At 37.4% G+C, this 23271-nt stretch overlaps 1 protein-coding gene and 1 pseudogene across 3 annotated transcripts in view; both read right to left on the reverse strand.

Annotated features, from left to right (window-relative positions):
• C6 (complement C6) overlaps nt 1-1876 on the reverse strand; it is a 59096-nt gene extending 57220 nt beyond the window's left edge. The window contains exons 1-2 of one of the 3 annotated variants that reach the window (XM_044387056.3): nt 1689-1876; nt 526-596 (exon numbers count right to left, since the gene is read on the reverse strand). In XM_044387056.3, the coding sequence (XP_044242991.1) occupies nt 526-565 (40 nt within the window). In that variant the 5' untranslated portion in view covers nt 566-596; nt 1689-1876. Of the gene's footprint in view, nt 1-525 lie in introns of all 3 variants that reach the window. The other 2 variants (XM_044387057.3, XM_026506886.4) reach the window with 2 other exon arrangements.
• Nucleotides 1877-13231: 11355 nt separating this feature from the next.
• LOC113260758 (beta-arrestin-2-like) lies at nt 13232-16028 on the reverse strand (annotated as a pseudogene).
• Nucleotides 16029-23271: the final 7243 nt, after the last annotated feature.

Below are 23271 nucleotides of genomic sequence, written 5' to 3' on the forward strand. Positions count from 1 at the left end.
TGTGGTCATTTTATGTTTCACAGTTGGGGTAAAAAAAAAAAAAATACTTCAGCCCCCCCGCCCCCAAAATAGAGTGTCTTCATTCAAACCAAGAGTATGAGATCAGATATAAAAATTGTTTCTCCAACATGCTCAGACTTGACAGCATTCCTTCTTAATAAATCAGTGAGATTTTTGCATTTCCCTACAAACTCAGAGAAAAATGCTAGAATAAAAGCAACCAAACCATTGACATATGACTGAATGTCCTTCAATTTAAAATGGAATTGACATACATTTGAGTATCCATTGTGTACCGCTAGGCATTGAGTGAGATAGAAAGAACAGAACCCATTATCGCTGTCTGGGGAGGGTAGACAAAAACTGAAGCTTCTTCCCTTGCTTTTGATCCAAGCTTTTCTTCTGCAATGCATAGATAAGCCGCTACTTATCTCTAGGCTGCTACTGCCCTGCGCTATTTGAATCATAAAAATTAAAGATTGCTGAGCTTGACTGCTGATTTTCATTCACTGGTAAGGAACTCACCTTTCCTGGATTTCCTGAGCAGCACGGAACCATAGGACATTGAGACAAAGAGTGTCCGGACAGAATTTAGCCTGTAATCAGACAGAATAGCGTGTCTTAAACATCAGACCCAAACTCCAGACTGGGTGGTTTTTCACTGGCTTCAGGGTTGGTTGAGGAGCGAGGCTGCTACACAACGTGAAGTTTCCCTGGTAAGCAGCCACTAGACCAACCCCCTCCCCACCTCCAACCCCCAAACTGGGATCTTCCCATAGAGGAACTGCTTCAACGAGGAAGCCTAAACAGGAGAGGGTTTGCTGCTGTTGTTGTTTGTTTGTTTATTTATTTTTCTTATTAGATTTTGAAGAGATCTTTTTCTTCCAGAAGGGTTCCTTCAATTGTAGAGAAAACAAATTCTTAAAGAATTTTGCTGCATCAGCACGTGGATGACTGGGGGAAGCTGAATTACAAGAGACTACCAGTTCTCAGTTCTCAGAAAACAATATCTCCTTCCACTTCCAAAAGTTTGAAAAGCATAGATGGACTTTAATCCATCTTACAGCAAAAACTGCAAGAACAGAACCCTCATAAAATTATTCCGATCGCTTCTCTGGCTGTAACTATTCTGAGGCGATTTGGAAAATGTTATAAATAAAGATGGTAATGCCAACGCTTCTTATTTGAGGAGATGCTAATAAAAGAACTAATTGGTATCTTCTCCTTTTATATCATTTGATTTTATGAGGAAAATTGTTTTATGTTAAAAGGATAATTTTCATTTAAATAAAGATAATTATTTCTCTCATTTTGTTATTACCATGACCCAGCATATAATATCAAATGTTTCCTTATTTATTAATTTTCAACATCTCTAGGCTTCTCGAAAATATCTACAATGACAGGTGGGCGTTTTACCCATTACCATACAGTTTTCATAGAAATATGGAACAAAGTAGGAAAAGTAGGAAAGGTAGGAAGACTCCTCTGCGGGGCTGCCATCGTGGAAGAGCAGCAATTGTGCAGCTCTCTTGGACTCTGGAAATCAGGATCCCACTGCAGATGGCTTTGTGAGCATTTCGAGAATTCTAGTGTAGAGCGAGGTCCATCTCATTCTGATCTGTCACCTTCCGATGTACTTGCCTCACAGGAACCGTCCGTCTGTAAGGCAGATGGGCGTCTCTTACCCGACAGTTCAGAGGACGCTCTCATTTGCCCCCAGAGGCAGGTCCTTCCTTTCCATCTCCTTGTACATTTCTTGAATCTCTTTATTTCTTTTTTTTTTCTTCTGCGCATGCCCCAGAGTCTCAAAAAATGATATTTACCATTGCTAGGACAGGCTGGGGAGTCCAGGCACATGACTCATCTTTCGGTTAAAGGGTATGTTTGCTTTACTTTTTAACTCTAGTTTAACTCATAGAAAAAACTTGATCTCAGCAAGGTAGTTCTCTGGAAGGACAGTTCTTTAAGAAACATGAAACTTTAGTTCTTTTGAGATGTAAGCAAAGTAGTTATTTCTTATTTTAAAAAAAGGCAAATAAATGGCTATAATCTGAGTTGTGTATTTTCATGCACAAAAGGGTAAGATTGTTGGAAACTCGAACCACAGCTTTGAAATATTAAGATTATGAATGAAATCATTATATCAGTCACCTTTAAACAGAGTTTTTGCTGCAAATGGCTGAAAAAACAATAGGTCCCTCTCAGAATGAAAACGGTTTACATGATAATCCAAACAAGCGTTCCCCTCCTCTTGCTAACTAACACATGACCCTATCCCAGAGATCTAACAATACCTAGAGTGTTGTCAAAATAAACACTCTGTGGAAACTCTGGATTTTGCAAAGGATTGCTTCAATCAGCAGTAACCCTGAAGCTGAGTGAGATATTACACAGGGTCCTGAATTTTCAATGATTTTCCCATTAAAAGGATTGTAATAGGCATTGCTCTTGAAAAGAAAAGAAATCTCTGACTCCATTTTTAAAAACTATTTAGAATAAACTGCTTGAAATTGCCTTCCCCTTTAGGAATGTGTCCAGTTAATTAAAATATGTATTGACTCTTTTTTTCCCTTTTTTTTGAGAGAGAGAAGGAGAAAGACAGGGGGTGGGGGGCAGAGGTAGAGGGGGAGAGAGAATCTTAAGCAGATTCCATGCCCAGGATGGAGCTCCATGTGGGGCTCCATCTCACGACCCTGACATCATGACCTGAGCAAAAGTCAAGAGTCGGACACAACCAACTGAGCTACCAAGATGCCCCAAAATATGTATTGATTCTTATTTTTTTCTGATTCTAGAATAGTTATTGAGGAAGATTTAGAAAATATGGAAAAGTGTGAAGAGTGAGATTAAAATCATTTTTAATAAGCAGACAAAAATCACTCCAATATTTGGAGTAAATACTTCTTTTCAATATTGTACTAGAGATCCTATGGTATTACTTATGGACAACATGATTCTGTCTATAGAAAATTCAAAAGACTCTATAGAGATATATCGAAGTTAATAAATGACTTTGGTAAGATTCCTGGATGTAGTTTATTATAGAAATGTTTAGTATAGTAAAAATGTCTCTAAACCAGCAAAAGCAAATATAAAATCTAACCTGCAAAGATTTAAAAGAGCATCGGCAAGCGCACTCTTTACATCAGGATGATCACGCTTCTACGAGAAGTTCACAGCATAGCTTGAGATGGGCTAACATGGAGTTTATGCTAAGGTGACGCACAAAACAGTGCAATGAAAAAAGAAAACCATGGGGATGGAGAATGTGGAGACTTCTATTTTCCTCTTGATTCTTCAATAAGCAAGTTTGTGATCTTCAGCAAATCACTTTACTTCATTGAAATGGTTTTCTCTTTTGAAAATAAGAATTTTTCAAAATGGTAGAAAACTTTAAGAAGTATTAATTATATCCCAAATATGCAAAACACCTACAATAAATATTTCTCAAACAACTTATATTCCCACGTGAAAAACGATTATCCGAGCAGGTCGAAAGATTCTTTGAAGTACAGTGGGGAGACCACTGCTCCGAGGTAACATGCTTTAACATGCACGGTGGTAACTTAGCCAACACCACAGTAAGTTAGAACCTGAATACAGGTACCTGGTTCAGTCTGTTTTCTTTCTCCTGTACGGTGTTGACACTTGGAAGCTCGCGATTTCAGGCTAAGAAGGAAAACAGAGTGGTGTGCTGTAGACCTCTGTTGAACACACTTTAGGGGTTTCACCCTTCAGTATCTGTGAAGATAAGTAGGAGAAAAAATATATGGTGAGTGGGCAAGAAAATACACCATTTAAGTATATACATTTCTTTTTCTAGTTAGTTCTTTGAGGCCCTAAAATTAAATACGTTTTTCTTATGGTCATGGTATTTGGAGCAAAGGGCAAACGCTAGCAGTCATAACCTGAGAGATAAAAGTCAGAAGCCAATAGGATGAGCCTAAATGGGGTTGTTAAGTAATGTGGGCCTTGAGGAGGACAGAGAAATGAGAAGGTCATGTGCCACAGCGCAGGAAAAACACAGGTGGTGAGAGTTGAATGTGGTGTGGAGGAATTGTTGAGATGGAGTGCAAACGTCTGTGATTCAAATACTAGAACTGACCCGGCATCAACTGAGAAGCTGGTATCTTTTCAAGGATGTACGCGGGTTCTCCATCTTGAGTCTCTAGGGATGGCCAAATGACACATCGCACTCAAGGTCTTTTTCTAGAGCGGTGACTGGCAAACTACAGCCAAAGAGGCGCATCTAGCTTGCGACCTGTTTTGCAAATAAAGTTTTATTGGAATAAAGCCACACGATCAGTCATTGTCTACAGCTCCTTTTGCATAAGAACAGTGGAGTTGAGTCATTGCAAAAGAGACCATATACCCTGCAAAGCCTGAAGTATTTACTGCGTGGCCCTTTACAGAAAAAGTTTTCCGAACCCTGAAACTCAGAGGGAGAGATTTCTGGTCTGATCAATACAGCCACAGTGTCCAACTGGCTTTGAGAAGTAGAGGTAGAAATAGGTTTTTTACTGATGAATGGGTGATTGCTCCAGCGCTACGACCTGCATGTGTGCGCTGATGCCCAGGTATGGTTCTGAGCAAAATGCGAGTGCTCTCTAAGCAATATCTGGACACCTGCTGCGGGGAAACAAAGCATCCTATGAAATTCGCCAGCTGAACTGTTCCAGCACCTGCAGGCCTTCTAAAGTCTTGGCTGGTGACATGGAATACTTTTTCAATAAAATGCTCTATATCTGTATAAAGCAGAAATTTGCTACTGAGCTTAAGTGTGTAGACTGACCGGCAGAAAAAGCCTTTATTGTAAAGGAACAGAAGGGTGTAGAGGAAATTAGAGCCAGGACATGGAAAGTTAAAATGGAGCAATTATAATTTTTCCACAAGGAGAATATGTATCCTGTTAAAAATCTTTATTCCTTTCTTAATGATGATAGATTCACAGCCAAATGATATTTTCTGCCAAGAAAATAACCCCAAAACATAAGATAATGAACAGTGGAAGCTGCTGACTATCTGAAGGCTTTTTCATATGCTAAGTATTCACATGCCAACTTATCATTATAGGAAAAATACGATAATTTCTCATTAGAGCCAAGGCTAACGACCCCATGTATTTTCCCAGCCCTTTCGAGTGTACTTTGTCAGTCAGTGTGTGAGTAGATAAAGTAAAATTACAAATTGAATTATTTCACTCAGGGAATCAGAGATCAAAACTCTCAAATGGAGGAAAGAGAAGTTAGTTTTGGACCTCAGGCTGCCACCCCCTTTTTGTCTTTTCCTTTACGACTAAAATTATTTCAGGGATAGTCTAAATGACTTTATTTAATTTCCTAATGGCTATTCTTCCTTAACGTCACTCTTTGCAATTGGAGTTACAAATACAACAGCCTACACGAACTATTGTCTCAGGGACCACCAGGAACCTAATTGTCAGACCGAAGGACCACCTTTCAATCTGCTATTGGCTTCTGGGGTATCTTACGATCCCTGTTTTTCTCAGGAAATTCCTCTTTCTTTCTATGGTTCTCTTCTTACTCCTCTCTGGAATTCTATCCTCAGCCTCTTTTCTTTCACCAGATATTTCATCTACTTCCACGGGCTTATCCTTTACCTTTGTGTTGATCGCATCCTAGCCCACCAGTGTCTGTACACCTGACCCTTGAAAGACATGGGAATCAGGTGTGTGGATCTCCCATGCAGTCAAAAATCCACGTATAACTTCTGAGTCCCTAAAAACTTAACTAAAAGCCTACTATTGACTGGAAGCCTTACTGATAACACAGTCAATGAACACATATTTTGTATGTCATATGTATTATTATACTGTATTCTTACAATGAAGTAAGCTAAAGAAAAAATGTTATTAACAAAATCATAAGGAAGAGAAAGTACATTCACAGTACTGTGCTGTAAAAAGTCCACATATCATGGACCCGTGCAGTTCAAACCCATGCTGTTTAAGGGTCAACTATATTCAAATGTTACTAATAGTATCCAAATAGAACACCACATCACGGCAACGGCATCCTTCCCCCCCCCCCCACTTCCTGAATTCTACTAGGTGCTAAATCCTGTGCCGTGCTCTCTGAAGTGTCTCTTGTCTATGCACGTTCATCTTTTCCACCTCTTCCCATGTCTATAGCGACAGCTCCACTTCCAGCCCTGATGAACTCACAACTAGAAGATTCCTTCAGTGGCCTAAGTGGTGCTGTCGTTCCTCCTAAATTACTCTTGCTGGTTAGTCAGTCTAGAGCTCATCTCTCAGTGGCACATCTACTCAAAATGTCAATGCTGCTCTTTTCTGAAGACCACTGAATTAGGAACAGAGTCCTAATGCCTAATATTTGAAACCCTGAACAATTTGATCCCATATTATCCCTGTAGACTTACTTTCTCTCCTTCCTTTTGCATACTCCATTAGCCAGCCAAATTGGACAATTGCTCAAAATGGGCTACAGCATCCTCTGTCATTGTTCTTCTTTCTTGAAACGTTTTCTTCCCCAGTTTTGTATTCTGAAATATTAGTGTATTATGTATCTCTTCTTCAAGGGCCATTCCAAATGTATTTCTTTCTTAAACCTTTCTGTATTTCATAAACACTTTCACTCTTAAGATCAGAAACTACATGATTCTTCTATCCTCCAAGCTTACATAGCTCTTATTTTTACCTTTTGTATGGAAGGTGTTATTGCCAGGCATTATGATTATTCGTTTGCTGTATTATCACCTACTCTCTTACTCCATATGATATGTTCAAATTTCTTTAATAACAGGGCCTGAATAATATATTCATCCTCATAACTGAGTAAAAAAGAAGTAAATGTTGATTGAATTGAGTTGTCTACACACAATGAATTTGCAAGAAAATTGCTGAATTTTACAGTATGTCTATACATATATGCCCTTAGTTAAATTCCACTATGCAGGTTCCCATTGATCTGGCATAAGAGCCAACAGTCTTTCCCCTAACAGAGGGCTTCAAAAATTGTTTTTACTTACATAGTTACTGACTTGTTGAGCAATGCATAATGATGACATTAAACTGAAAAAAACCTTTTGGCGATTCTTTCGAATGCAAAGAAAATGAACTGCTATTTAGACTCTTAAATCTAAAATTGGTTTAATATAGATCAGAATAGAAATATAGTTTGAGATAAAACAAGTCAAACTTCTGCAAGTTTTTTGCCCCTCTTAGGGTTACAGAGAAATCTGGATTCGATTTTAATTCAAGGCGTTCGGGGAAAAGGCAAGAAAAAAGGTGACTGAGGTCAAAGGAGTCTTGACCAAACTCTTGAATTGGCTTCCTTGTTTGCTCCATGACCTACAGTTGTCCCATGCATCTTGAACACTATTACCAAGTTTTCTGTCATAATCTGTTTTTTGTCATAAACAAAAATTGCCATGGACTGAGCGGCTTATCAACAACAGAGATTTATTCTTCACGGTTCTGGAGGCTGGGAAGTCCAAGGTCAGGGTGCTGGCAGGTGCACAATCTGGTGAGGGCCCACTTCCTGGTTCATAAATGGCAGAAGGGGCAAGAGAGCTCTCCAAGATCTCTTTTATCTTTTAAGGCACTAATCCAACTCATTGGGCTCCACTCTTACAACCTAATCACTACCCAAATCCCCACCTCCAAATACCATCACACTGGGGATTAGGTTTCAACATATGAATTTGGGGAGATGTAAACATTCACTCTAAAGCTCCATCACGATAGAAAATAACAATTTGATATTTGGGTAGCATTTTATGGCTTGCAAAGCACTTTTCAAAGTGCCATAGGAGCAGTGACATCTATTCACCTATTCTGATTAATGCATAAATATTTACCTAGCATCTGTTACACACCAGACACGTTGAGACTTAAAGAGAAAAAGATGAATGAGTTTGGTTAATTTTTCAAGAACTTTAGTTAAAAGATAATAATAGTTATTTTAGTTATATTTATTTTAGTTGTATTTATATTTATATTGGTATTATATTATTAATATAATATATTATAATATATAATATATTAATATAAACATATTTAGTAATATTTATATTAGTATAATATATATTAATATACACATATTTAGTTATATTTATATTAGTATATTGTATATATATTTTAGTTACATTTAGTTATATTAAGTTTTAATATTTTGTTATATTAAGATAATGGAAAAAATGAATATGAGAAGTACTGAAAATTATAAGAAACTTATCCCAGAAATCATAAACTCTTTTTTGCATGTAGCCATTTATTCTCTTTTCTTTAGCTCGCATTTATTATAATTACCATCATCATTATTTAAAGTTTTTTGTTCACTCATTCAGCAAAAATTTACTGTAAGGCACTGTTCTAGGCACTAGACGGGGGGAAAAAATCCTGCCTTCATAGAATTTATAATCTGTTGGGCAGAAGAGAGAGAAAACAAACTAAATGAGCAAATAATATAGTTTTTTAGTAGCATTTCTTAAATATTTATTAAAATATTGTATCCTTCTAAAAGGATACATTCTCCTGCCCCTAAGCTTTCTTAGAGGAAATCTGCCCAGTGTCGTCTCAGAAAATCTAATCCTACAGGACCTGCTGCAGGTCTCATGATTCTGCCTCTTGGGCAAGGCTGATGGCCCAGGATGGAGCAGGAGTCAATTGGATCTTATGTGCCCAGGTTACGGTTGGGAACTCCAGCGAGACATAACGTGAACCTTACTTCAGCCATATGCAAAGAGAAGCAGAGAACACCTCTCTGCAAAGGACAGAAGAATGAAGTGGGGACTTGAAGAAATGTGCCCAGAGTATAAATCTTGTCCCTGATGAGGCTCAGGTACACTTCCTTCCCTTGAATTCCGTAAGGTACACCTGTTCCCTTTCCATAGCTCCTAGCAGCCATTTTTCTACTCTCTGCTTCTAAAAGTCTGACTGTTTCTTTTTACTCCACATATAAGTGATACCATGCAGTATTTGTCTTTATCTGGCTTGTTTCCCTTAGCATAATGCCATCAAGTTTCATCCACGTTGTCACACGTGACAGGATTTCCTTCCTTCTCATGGCTGAATAATATTTCACCACACACACACACACACACACACACACACACCACTTTATACATTGATCTGTTGATGGACATAGGTTGTTTCCATATGTTCACTATTGTGAATAATGCTGCAAAGAATATGGGGGTGGAAATATCTCTTCAAGATTCTGTTTTCGTTTCCTTTGGATATACAACCAGTAGTGGAATTAGTGGATCATAGGGTAGTTCTATTTTTAATTTTTTGGGGAACCTCCATACTGTTTTTCAGAGGGGCTGCACCAGTTTGCATTCCCACCAATAGTGCACGAGGTTCCCTTTTCTCCACATCTTTGCCAACAGTTGTCATCTCTCATCTTTTTGATAATAGCCATTCTGACAGGCGTGAGGTGGTTAGCTCATTGTGGTTCGGATTTGCATTTCCCTGATGTTGAGTATGTTGAACACCTTTTCATGTGTCTGTTGGTCATTTGTACAGCTCTCGTCTTTATGCAGTTAAAGTATGTTTAATAAAGGAGAATCTAAGTCTCTCGGAACGTTAGCGATTAGCCAAGTTAATACAACAAATAAATGGTAAAAGGGAAATTGGAGGTCTTCTGCTCTCTAGTGGAATTTGTTTCCCCTTGTTTTTTATCAGCTTTCAGTACTCCCATGGCCACCCAAGCCATTCTGTTCCGCTTATTTTACTTTAATAGACTTGCTAATGTTTTGAGTATAATCAGAAAAAAAGCCTTTTTATAAACTAGATCTAAAAAAAGAACAAGGATCTAATAAGCATTCTTGGCAGTTTAATTTTAATATTTAGTTAAACTATTTTCTTTATTTTATTAAGGTAATCTATTTATATTGTTTAAAAAAACAGAATTCAAAGTTTTAAGGCAGCAAAACAACGCCACTACTTTACCCTTTCCTACTTCTTGTCTTCTCTCCAGGACCAGTCACTTTCAAATTAGAGCTGGTTTGTTTTTCTTTTCTTTTCTTCTCTTTTTTGTTTTTTGCCTTTGTATTTCTTAGTACTAGTACCCATATAACTCCATTTTTCCCAGTCCCAGGTCTCTTTGTTATAGCTTTCGTGTAAACTCCATAATACACTGTTATAATTTTTGCTGTAAACTACGCATTCATAAGAGGGCTAACATTGCCCTCAAGAGGTTGGAAATTGATTGTTGGTGGGGGTGGTGAAAAATTCTTAGATATTACAATAGTCTGTAGCCCTGTAAAGGTTAGCTCTACCTGGTAGAATCTTATTCCTTAGAATTTAGCTTCTCTCCTTGGGTTTTTTGGGAATCACACAAGCAGCACTGACATGGAGTTTATGGAAGAACGTATACAAGGTCACTGCTAAAACCTGTGGTGAGCAGGTGACTTCTTTTCTTTGATTCTTTGCTCTGTCTTGAGGCATATTGCAAGAGGAGGCAACATCATGAGATGTTCATGTGTGATCCTCAGTGTTTTTAATTTGTGACTTAGGTCTTGAGAATGAAATAAAAATAGTTTATACTTTTCATTCAATTCTATGAGTTATTCAGTCTATTATACCAAGTGCTAAAAAGAATAAAAAATGTTGACAATATCCAAATGAATATTTAAAAGTTATTTTCTCATATCAAGCAAAAACTAAAAGTTGAGTTCACTAAAAATAATTAAGAAATTTAATTTTTAAATTACAGCTAACTCTTGAACAACATGGGTTTGAACTACATGAGTCCACTTACATGCAAAATTTTTTACAAGTACGGTACAGTACTATAAATGTATTTTCTCTTCTTTTTGATTGTCTTAATAACATTTCCTCTTCTCTAGTTTACTTTGTTATAAGAAAATAGTATATAGTACATATAACATACAAAATACCTGTTAATTGAATGCTTATGTTATTGATAAGGTTTTTGGTTAATGGTAGGCTACTAGTAGTTAATTTTAGGGGAATCAAAAGTTCTACATGGATTTTTTACTGTGCAGGGGGTCGATACCCCTACCCCTTGCATTGTTCAAGGGTCAACTATAAATTACTTAAAAAAATTGTAGTTTCAAAATTTATTACTGCGTATTGTGTATGTTGCTAATTTGCATATAAATTTCATACATTATAATTTATAGAACCAAAGTTATATTAAAGTTTACTGTACAATAATCACACAGTTTTGAAGTTGTTACATGATACTAGCTTTTTAATACTTTAACTTTTAAAAGCGTAGTCATTCTGAAACCTGTGTTGAGCAAAAAGAGTTCTTTTTATGTATAAAGTATAGATATGCATACAACATATCAGCAGGTATACAATATATCATGGGTATTAAAATTTCATTGCAGGGGATGAGTGATTTGGAAAAAATAATTGAAAAAGTTTCGTAGGGAGGGATAATGAAAAAAAGGTTGTAAAACTTAAACTATCATATGCATTTCAAAGAAATTAAAAGGAAAAAATAATTCCTTCTTTATGTATATCCACAATTTTATCATTTCTGATCTTCGATCTGTAAGATTTGATTATCCAGGCCTCGTGTCTTCACCTGGAGAAGATGAGGAGGTGGTTGCTTGTCTGGAGTGACGTAACCTGATGCCTCCAAAGCCTTTGCCTCACAGTGTCCAGCAGGTTGAAAAGTGACTCTTGAGTGTTCACCCCAGGTGCCTTTTAGCATATAGCTTGCTCTGTTCTAAGTCAGACACTATTCGTCCATCTGCTTTCTGTTTCCAAAAGTTATTGAAATATTATGTCTACTGATGTCTTTGTTCTTCTTGTCCTTTTGGATTTACAATATTGTCTTTCTTTCCTGTTATAATGGAGATAGAGGAAATAAATTTATATGGCCAATTGCTATGTTCAGTAGAAATTCATGTAGCTTCCTAGATAGGAACAAATATAATCTTTTAACCATATTCATTTAACCGATACTTTCCCTAGCCTTCTTCCCCATCTTAAAAAATTTTTAACATGCATAAATCCTTTTGAATTTCTTCTGTAAATTAAGCTTCCCAATCTATTTTGATAACAGATACAAAGAATACAATTTATGAGACTGTGAGGGAAAGATTTGTATTTGGCTTGGAGCCGAACTTGCCTGGAGTACTATTATGATAAACAAATGCTTTGGTTTTATGGTTTCTCCAAAGCTGACATTCAGGGATTAACAGGTATTGTTACCCCACTGGGCACTGGGGAGATATATGTCAGAGGAGGCAGGAAAACAAAGAGGGTAACAGAAAATTAGTTACAAAACTGTGATGATTTCATTATTCTACAAGGACTAGACGGTTGAATGAAACTGTGCTTGAATAAAAGTGCTTTTTCTGCTCTTCTTTCCAGTGATACTAGAGGAAATCGTGGGGGACAAAAATTACAAAATAGGCTGGGTGGGTAAGCAATGCCCAATGCTAGATTACCAAGGAAAACCCTCAAGATGGTGTGGACATAGCCCCACGCTTCAGGAAAAGAGACTTCAAAATTTATTGACACTATGGAATACGCCTAATTGACCTTTCGAGCGATTGCATTGGCTCTATCTTTTCTAATAGGAAAGGTGAAGCAGTCTATTTGAATAAAAACAGTGTTGTCTCAGGCTTAGAAGTATGAAGGAGCACAAAGATAAATCCCATCATAGGAATTTCACATTTTACCGAGTCTGTTCTTTTTTTAAGCCAATGTATTGAAGCAGGATTGATATACAAAACGTTGTATGTATTTAATGTTTACACCTGGATGAGTTTGGAAGTATACACCTGTGAAACTATCACCACAATCTATTCCATAAACATACTCATCACCTCCAAAAGTTTCCTCCCACACTCATTTTTATTTTTTGTGTGTGATAATAACTCTTGACAGAAGTTCTACTCTCTTAGCAAAATTTTAAGTATACGATACTGTATTGTTCACTACGGCATTATGCTGTAGACTTTGTAGGACAGACCGCTAGGATTTATTCATCTTGTATAACTGAACCTTTGTACCCTTTGACTAATAGCTGCCCATTACCCCCTTCCCTCAGTCCCTGACAACCACCATTCTACTCTATGAGTTTGTATCCAGTCTACCGTTGATCCAATATAGTTACCGAATTGAGAAGCAATTGTTATAGTGCTTTCATTTAGTATATAGTTTACATTTTTCATATTTCATTATTCTTGTTTCAATATTATTCTTTATTGCTTTTTTTTTTCTCTCCAGTACAGAATCCAGCCCAGGATCACGTTTCATTTAGTCATCATTGTCTCCCCTGATACAAGAACAGATTTTTACATTTTCATTGTCATTAGTGGCATCGACAATTCTGAAGAATAAAGGCCAGCTACTTTTAGAATATTCACCCCTTTGGGTTTGTCTGACAGTGTCGCATCTGGAGATGACATTAATTGGTTTTTGAATCTCAAATCATCATTGCATTTTGAGAGGAAGTGCATTTTGGGAATACCTGTATTTGATTTGCTAGTATATATTTAGGATTTTTGTCTCTATGTTCATGAGAAAGATTAGCCTGTAATTTTTCTTTCTTGAAATGTGTTTGTCAAATTTCAGTGTTAAACTTAGGTTGGCCATATTAAAGAGGTTGTTTGCTCTTTTTTTTATATTGTGGAAGAGTTTGTTTAAGATTGATGTTATTTTTAAATATTTACCAGTAAGTCCAATACGAATCTGAGTTTTTAAGGAGTAAAGGATTTAATAAAATATACAATCAATTTAATAGAAATAGGACTTTCTAGATTATCTATTTCTTCAATTGTGGCATTTTTGTTAAGTTTTGTTTTTTTCCTAGTAATTTGTCTATTTCTTCTTCTTCTTTTTTTGGCATAAAGTTGCTCAAAATATGCTTCTAAGGTATTTTTAGATTCTGTAGGCTCTCTAGTGGTATCTTTTAAAATTATTCCTATTAAAATTTTTATAACTAATAATTATTCTCTGTGTCTTAAGTTTTCTCAATTTTGTTAGTTTTTTCAAAGCTAGTATCTTTTAAAATTATTCCTATTAAAATTTTTATAACTAATAATTATTCTCTGTGTCTTAAGGTTTCTCAATTTTGTTAGTTTTTTCAAAGCTAGTATCTTTTAAAATTATTCCTATTAAAATTTTTATAACTAATAATTATTCTCTGTGTCTTAAGGTTTCTCAATTTTGTTAGTTTTTTCAAAGCTCTAATTTTTGGTCTGTGTATTTTCTCTTTAGTGTGTTTGTCTTCTGTTTTATTGATTTCTACTCTTAACCTTATCATTTTCTTTTCATTTAGTTTAGGTTAAATTTTTAAAAAATGTTTAATAAACTTATATCACTTGTCTTCAGCCTTTTCCCCCTTAACACATACATTTTAAAGTTCTTAAATTTCCATTCGAACACTGATTTCACTTTATTTTATAAGGTTTGATAGGTTGCATTTCTTATTTAAATTATTTTCTAATATCTATTTTTATTATGCCTTTGATCCATAGATAACCTAGAAATGTACTACTTGTTTCCAAATATTTTATTATTATTTTTCCTATTAAAAATTTATTTTCTTCTTTATGCTCAGAAACAAAGAATTGGCCTTGTTCCCCCCCAGAGGATCTCCTCTTGAAGGAAAAGGGAGGAAGTGTGTGTGTTAGGGGGGGTGGCTATTGGTGTGAGGTCGAAAGTGGGAGTTTTTTCTCCCTACTTTCTGTATAGTTACTCCTCTTTTCAGCATCCCCTTCCAAAACTATAGGTTTGAACTCAGCTTGCGACCCATTGGGGGGTTGAGGAGGCACAGCTGGAGTCAAAAAAGTAATGCCCACGTTCAAGGAGATGGATTCAGTGCATGTCTGGAGGTGACGGGCGAGGGAGGGAAGGAGGTTGGCTGAGGAAGCTGCTGAGTGGAGGGAGGGCAGAGAGGCTGAGACCCTCCCTCTCTCCCCACCCCCACCCCTCCTTGCAGCCCCCTTCTAGCACAACTGATCTGTAGTCCTCATCCTTTATCCCCTTCAGCCACAGCCGGCCAAATTCCTCAGACACGATATCATCATCTGTGGCACAGTTGGTGTTCACAGGGGCGTCTGTTTCAGGAGCAGCTGTCTTGGGGCCCGGGAAGGGTGATGGGGTCGTGGGGCTTGGGGTGCATAAGAACAAAAGGCAGCTCCACGGAGACATGCCCACCACAAGACACCACCAGCTTCACCTTGACCCTGTAGGACATCAGGATTGCCAGCACGTCCTTGTTGGCACCCTCCTTCCCAACGGTGCCGGAAGCCAGGTTGGTGTCCTCGTGCTTGAGCCTTCCCATCCAGGGCAAGACCATGCTTCTTCCGGTTGTCACTGAGCAGCAGGGTTATGGTATTCACCTTCAGAACGTGGAAGTGGGTGACACCTGGTCATTTTTTCTATCTGAGCCACAGAACCCTTGTCCTGGGCAGTACTGAAGAGGCAGATGTCGGCATACTGTCTCACTTTGATCTTGACGGTCTGGGTGGAGATGCTGGTGACCTGGACGTTGACACTGAGGGGCTCCCCATGGTAGTTCAGCTCCTTGTCCAAGGAAGTCTCAAGGTGCAGGGACTGGTCAGAAATGAAGTGGTGGGTGGTTTCTGCTGAAGGCTGGGGCCTGGTTTCTCTGGGGCAAATTGTGCCTTTCAGATCACCAGACGCATGGAGCTCCTTTTGTGGCTTTTCGCTTTTAGTGATTGGCAGAGAAGGCTCGAATCTCAAAGTCTACTCCACAGGCCTTCCCTGTGTCCTCTAGGCCTGGCTGCAGAGTGACAGAGCAGGGCAGATTCTGGGATATTATTATATCCCGGTCCTCAGGGCCATAGCGGAAGGTGCAGGTGAGGGTCGCAAATACTTTGTGGTCCTTTAAGTAGTCGGGGTCCACAATCACCATGTCATCCACAAGGTCCACTTTGTCCAGGTGGTCTACAAAGTCCCGCTTGCCCAGGTACACCTTGAGCTTGCAGTTAGGGCTTGACTTCTTGAAGCCTCTGGTGCCTGATTTCCCTGCATGGTGCGCACGCCCGCTGCCCGCTGGGTTCTTGGCTCTCTGGCAGCCTCGCATCCTGCGGTCAGGTCCCTGCTCCTCCCCACCCCACTGCGCATGCGTGCCCTCTGCTTCCAACTATTTTAGAATACTTATGCACAGCTAAATTCCACTGCTGTTTGCAATTATGTTTATCTATCTTCATCCCTCTAAACTATTGAGACTTGCATTATGGCTCAATATATGGTCATTTACCAGCATATGGTAAATGTTTCGCATGCACTTGAAAAGTGTGTATGAAGAAGTTTTGTAGTCTTTTATCTATTTCAATTAGGCCAAATTTATTAAGAGTGTCCTTCCAATCTTTCAGGTCTTTACTGTTTTTTGGTTGCTTGTTCTGTCACTGTTGAGAAGTGCATTAAAATCTTCCAACGGCAGTACCCATTCCTTGACTTCCATCTATTTTCAACATCCTCCGAGCTTTTGTCTCCCCCCAGCACTGTAAAGTAGCAAAAGCTCTGATCTGCTGCTTTTTTTAGGGCTCTGGCCCACAGCACTCACATATCAGAAAAGTCCTTAAAAGGAAAAGTGGCAGAGAATTTCTCTTACTACAGTGGATTTTCCTTTTCTTGGGTTCCTTTGTTGCTTAAGTATTTCTTGTCCTTATTATTCTTTGTAATTTCAGCATTTAGAGTTGTTTTTTGAGGAGGTTTGGTTTGATAGCAAGTATTCTGCCAGAGAGAGAATCAAAGTCACAAAGGCACAGATTCTGTTTGGTAAAGTAACATCTGTGTTTTATAGAAATTTGAAAGTCAGGAGGTAAAAAGATAAATTAAAAAAAATCTTCCAACATCTTCACCTGGCTACTTCCTAGTCATCTTTCTGTTTTCTGCCTCAATTAAATTCTTCAGAGTCTAATCAACCCTCATTTATATTAAATTAGATGCTATTCATAGCACCTTGGTTTTTTGTTGTTGTTTGTTTACACTTTTTTCCACGATGTGGTATTATAGATTTATTTTTGTATTTATTTGATTAGCATTTGTTTCTTTCACTAGATTATTAGTTCTAGTGTGGCACGGACCATGTCTGCTACTGTCTGTAAACATAGTATCTATTAACGCCTATTTGATATTTATAAAATGTGCTTTTTGGCAGTATTTCTTTCTTGTATGTATATATGTGTATATTTTCAATTAATATTTTATTATGCATATAATCTCGATATGCATTTTCCATTTTCTGTATTTTTAAAATTCATTTGATGATATATCATAACCATTTCTCCATATGAAGATTGTCTTCTAATAATAGCTCAGTCACCACTTATTTGACCTCCGGCATGTCACTTAACATTTTTAGGGCTCCGTTTCCTCATCTATAAAATAAGGAGATGATAATTGCTCTACCTACTCGTGTGGAGAATTGTCAAAAGTAAATAAGCCCACAGATCTGCAGGGAAATTATGGCATAAAAGATACTGAACAAGAAATAGTTAAGCAATGAGGGATTAAATTATTGCTACCATTGTTGCGTGGTCAATTGTCTACAAAAAGACCACTGGGACCATATGTGATGTGATAGATTCAGGTTCACCTCAGGTCTCTAAGGAAGATGTAATGCTTTCTATTGACTGCATGGCCAGAGAAGTTCTTCCCACGTGGAATGTTTACATCATGGCAGAGGGATGAGTGTCATAGAGCGATTAGGTAAGAAAACAGCATAGAGCTAAAACAAGATGCAGTTTGTTCTATTACAGAAAAGTAGGCAATTAGCTTTTTGTAGAGCACTTTAGAGGGAGGCAAACATCTGCAGAACTGTAATAAACACTCCGTTGCTTCTAAGTGAGTGCATGGGCAAAAAGAAATAATTGCAGTTATTAATAAGGGATGAGAAGGAAAAAAGCTCTCGTATCTTACAAGATTTGAAAGAAAATCACTGTGAGACAAATCCAGATGCGATCAGATCATTTTTTCTAACTATGCGGGGTTATCGGCAGGTGGTATGAGAACCTGATCAATGTATACTTTTCCAGTTTAGTTAATTCTTTCATTAAATTCATTTATTTTTCTCTTTTGGTTATCATACACATATGGCAGCATTATCCCCACTGAATATTGCTTCAGTTGTTACCACAAATATTTCTGTTTTCTCGATAAATTCTTGAGATTAAATTAAAACCTTCAAGTATTGCTATATGTGATACCTGGATAAGTAGGCTCTGCCTAACCGTTAGAGTCAAGGTTTTGGTAGCCAGAGTTTGCAAAACTAGGTGAACAGTATCACCTACATAATGCCCTCTCTCAAGAATGATCCTTCCGGTAAACTTTACATTATTTATTTTGAAGAATTAAGGTAAAAAAACCCCAACAATACCACTATATAATTGCAAGGTACCAATATAGTACCAAAGTAACTAGATTCCATGTCTCCATAACAGAAATTCCACTTTCCCTTAATTTCTTGGGGAGGGGGGTGTTCTAGTATTTTCCCAAGAGTGAAACTTTATAATTCTAAGTTTCTTTTGTTTGGAAAATGTTGCATTACTCTGGAACTAGAATCATTTCATCAGAGAATTTGGCAATAAATATATTTCCCAAATGCTTGTTCTTTTAAATTCTATCTGGCAAAGTGGCCATTTAATCAACAGAGTAAGAAAATAGAGACTTAGTCTAGGACTGAGTGTAGAAACTAGAAGAAGCTGAAAGATTCATTAGCCTGTGGTTTCTCCAATTTTATAAATGATTATTAGTGACTAATGAAGCAATCTTCTACCTCCTTCATACCATTTGTGGAAAAAGAAGCACAGAAAATCTTCTCCCTCTGCTTTGACATTGCTGTACTAAGGTGATTCCATTTGTTCAAGATGCCAAGTGAATACAATTACTTCTGTTCATTAATTACTAGTTAAATCAGCTTTATTACCATGAGAAACTTGGAAAGTTATGAGAACTCAAGAATGCCAAGGTAGTAAAATATAGAAGCACATTTGCAATTGTGAATTATTCAGAACTCAAGATAGACAATTTATTACTACTTGTTGCTGTAATAAATCCTTACTAATGCAACTGTATTAATTTGGAGTTTGGGATGATTTGGAGTCTTGGATGAGATCTGTCATTACAAAGACAGAGTTTGGAAAGTAAGTTAGTAGTCAAGCAATAAGGATAATATATGTTTTTAAAATCTAGGCTCTCTCCTGCCCTTCTTTATTAATAAATAATAAACGTCATTATTAAATTTTTTGACCCAGTAGAAGAGGAAGATGCAAAAGCAGGTCTTGTCACACAGGAAGCAGTAGTAATAAAACCCTTAGACCACTGAAAAGAAGAGGAGAAGAAGAGATGAAAAGTTTAAGGAAGTAAATAGGCAAGAGATCCTCCTGAGTAGTGGTGTGCCGGTAAACATTTAACAATTGTACCATTTGTCAGTTTCTGTTTGTAAATACTCACATTACGGACAATTTCAAGCTATGACTCTGATATTATTGAGTGCAGAGTTAGAAAGAGAAAATATACATAAGTGACTTCAAAGACATAGGTATTTGTAAAGTCTATTTTATTAGTAAAATGCTAATAAAATCAGTAAAAATGTACTAAGATCATTAGGATGTGATGATTTGGAGTATTTATTACCTTTGTTTTTAATTAACTTAAATGCAAGTTCATAGAATTTAATTTTAAATAAAGTCTGTGTTTAACAACTCTCCGGCAACCTTTCTGAACTTCCATGAGCTGGGATAAATAAATTGACTCTAGTACACCACTAAATCTTCGTACCACTCTCTCTCCCAGAGTTGAAACCCAGGGAACAGCAAAACATATCCAAATACATTGTGGGGAATCCAAAAATAATAGACCTTGATCTCTGATACCCTGGACATGGTCTGAAAAGATTACAAAGCTTGCAGAGAAGCCCTGGATTCAGAATGGTGCCACAAACAATATGGTGGGTCAACAAGAAAGCAGCAGCATTGGAGGAAGTAAATGGAGTAGGGATCATTTTACCAGCTGTGGGAAGCCTATCTGTGGTCTCCATAGCTCTTGTGTGCCTAGAGAGAGTAACAAGAAGATAATAAGAAAACTGACAGAACAGAAAAGGCCTTGAGCAGATACTATGACAAGGAACACATTTCATAGTGAGTATCTGCATAAAGCCTTAGAAGACCAAATGCAAAGACTAGTTCAAAATGAATACCAGTGGTAGGCGCTGAGCAAGTCAGTACGACAAAGCCCATCACAGTGGCAGCCAGTATGGTGTGAAATGATAGTCTGGATTAGAGGCTCCACCCCACCACCTCTATGAGTATTTGGATAAATCTTAAAACACAGAAGGTAGAATAGAAATCTTATGACAGAGCAAAAGCCAATATTGATAGGGAATTTAAATTTTGAACTGACTGAATGTTTACCTTGCACAATAATACTAATTTGATAATTTAAGATGTTTTTCCTCAGTCATTGAGTTTGGGGCAGAAAGGCAAGAACTCACAGAAAACAAAGTTACATTTTTGAGGTACATCTGAGTTCTAGCAGGTAAATACCAATTCCTCCATAGTCAGCACATACCTGCAACGAGAATGTTTCCTTACTTAAGAAATTTTTCAAAAACCTCTCTATAATCTTTAAAAAATCTTTCAATAATCATTTATGTAAAATAATAATTTGTATATTGTGTTTTATTCCCAAATATATTTCTAGCTAAGATTTTACATTTTCTTTCTCGTGTTTACAAAAGCCTTCAGAAATCCCATGTTTATGCTTTCAGTCACCTCTAGAGCAGTGTGTCTAAAGCTTCCAGTTCTCCTGACTTACAACCTGGATGTCACCATCTATCTCCTCCTTTTGGCAGACCCGTATGCCCAGTCAGTCAACAGGCCCTTTCAATTCTGCCTCCATGGGTTTTCTCATATCTCTTTATTCCTTCTGATTCCTCCTGTCTTAACTAGAATCCAGGCTCCTTTTACCTCATGTTTAAGTAACTATGTTTGTGTCCTAGTGGATCTTTCTACTTTCAGCCTCTGCTCTTTCTTCATCCTTCTAAAATAATGCTGGTTTCATTTCCTGGTAACCTCTTCATCCACAATGGCTCTCTTATGTTGAGTCTAAATGTTCAGCTTGGCCGTCACTCTCTTCCATCAGCCAGCTGGTTTTTAACAGAGCACTGTGATTCTTTCCTATCACAAACAGTTTTCATGGCAAGCAATGTGCCTTGCTGCTGTACTCTCCAACTCCCCACTTGTCTGCTTATTTCTCTATCCTTCCCTGCCCTTGGCCTAAAATCCCTTCAACCCACTCAGAAAGAGCCTATATTCTCTCAACCAAAGCGCATTTCCTCCCCTAAACTTTCTTGACCTCTCCACCCCACAAGCACAAGTTCTAGTTCAGAATATCTATAACGTCATAATCTGTATCATATAAAATATCATTGAGTAGACATTTTCTTGGTCTGTTCCTTATGTTTCATATATCAAACTAGATTGTAAAGTACTTAAGAACAAAGTTTAGATCTTCTCCTTTTACATTCTCTAGAACACTTGGCATATGTGTTAATACTTGAAAAAATTTATTGAAAAAGCTATTTATTTATTTACATCCATTAAGCAAATCTTATTGTCTTGGTTTATTGCAATATACATTTGGGGAATACAATTTTATCCCTTTAAGGATACTGCATTAATTGAAACTGGCCTTTTTCCATCCAGTCTAAATGGAGATGTTTACGTGCAAATGACAATTTTCAAAAATAGAAATCTACACGCAGGTGCTATGGATTAGTATGAAGTAGTTTATTTTTGTGATTCTGTTTTAGTCAATATGCTTGATTTTATCACAGGAAAATAAAATGACTGACCCACCACCAACCTATCAACCACCCCTATAGTTAGTTTGTGATACAGAATTGTGTATCAACTGGTTTATTCATTCATTTACTCAGCAAATGTAAATCAGACGCTAGTTTTTTGTCGAGCATGAGTCTAGGACCTAGGTTGGTGGCAATGTACATATGATCCCTTCTTTCAAAAGCCTAGAGTCATTCAAGAAGATAAACAATAATGAGAAAACAAGTTAAAATACCCTGGAAGCAGTAAAGCAGTGTGGGTAGAAGGGCAAATTCTGGAGTTGGGCTACCTGAGTTGACACTGGACTGGCTTACAGCTTTCTAACTGCATGATACTGGCAAGTTTCTTAACCGTAGCAAGCCTCACTTTCTTCATTTGTAAACTTGGAATAAAATTAGTTTGCATGAGAATCAAATTTAAAAACGTAAATTGCTGGAATTTAGAGGGCCATCTAAAGTATCGACAGTAAATATATATAGATAAATTTGTAATTTTATTATAATCGCAATCATTAACAGTGTAACGAAGGCAAAGGACAGGATGGCAGGTGCAGGGGCAGAGAGTCTGGAATCAGGGAGGTTTCCGTTGGGAAGTGAGAAAAGGAATGGCCTAAAAATTAATCTGTGGGATTAGAGGCTGAGTTAATCCCCAGAAGAAGATAGAATTTTAGAAGAAAAGCAGGAGTTATGGTCTAGAAGAAGAAGGTAGGAGGTCAGGAGTGCAGGAGAGGAAGGACACCAACTTCTATTTCCTGACCTTCTGGTAAACCTGGTAAGTAGCAGCTACTACTGGGGAAAGGTCAGGAGAGAGCCTGGTTTTATTAAGGACAGCAGACAAAGAAGTGTGAAGGCTGTTAAGTGGGTTTGTTTAAAGTGTAACATATTTTACCCACAACAGAAAAAGGAATGATCTTTGAGTCCAATATATCCAAGAGTGATGGAGCCGGAAGTTGCTCAAGCTTCAGGCAAACCACTAACTAGACTAAGTGTCATTTAAAAAAATAAATGGAGGGGCGCCTGGGTGGCGCAGTCGTTCAGCATCTGCCTTCGGCTCAGGGTGTGATCCCGGAGTCCTGGGATCGAGCCCCACATCAGGCTTCTCCGCTGGGAGCCTGCTTCTTCCTCTCCCACTCCCCCTGTTTGTGTTCCCTCTCTCGCTGGCTGTCTCTATCTCTGTCAAATAAATAAATAAAATCTTTAAAAAAAAAAAAAATAAAATAATAAATGGAAGGTGCCTCATTATCACAGTAGGTAGCACGTCAGTCTCATAAAAAAATAAACGGATTGGATGGTTTTCATGTTAACATATCTTATGATTTATGGGAACATTGTTTTTCTCTTGGTTTGTGGCATTACAGATGTCACAAATAACTATTCACTTAAGTTAAAGAAATTTTTGTTCTTGGCCTTTTTAAGCTTATAGAGGACTTCATAATAATGCATTAAGCTTTTAAATAGAAGGTCCTGAATTCAGTTGGTA

Source organism: Ursus arctos, unplaced genomic scaffold (assembly GCF_023065955.2).
Source record: "Ursus arctos isolate Adak ecotype North America unplaced genomic scaffold, UrsArc2.0 scaffold_15, whole genome shotgun sequence".
Classification (NCBI taxonomy): domain Eukaryota; kingdom Metazoa; phylum Chordata; class Mammalia; order Carnivora; family Ursidae; genus Ursus; species Ursus arctos.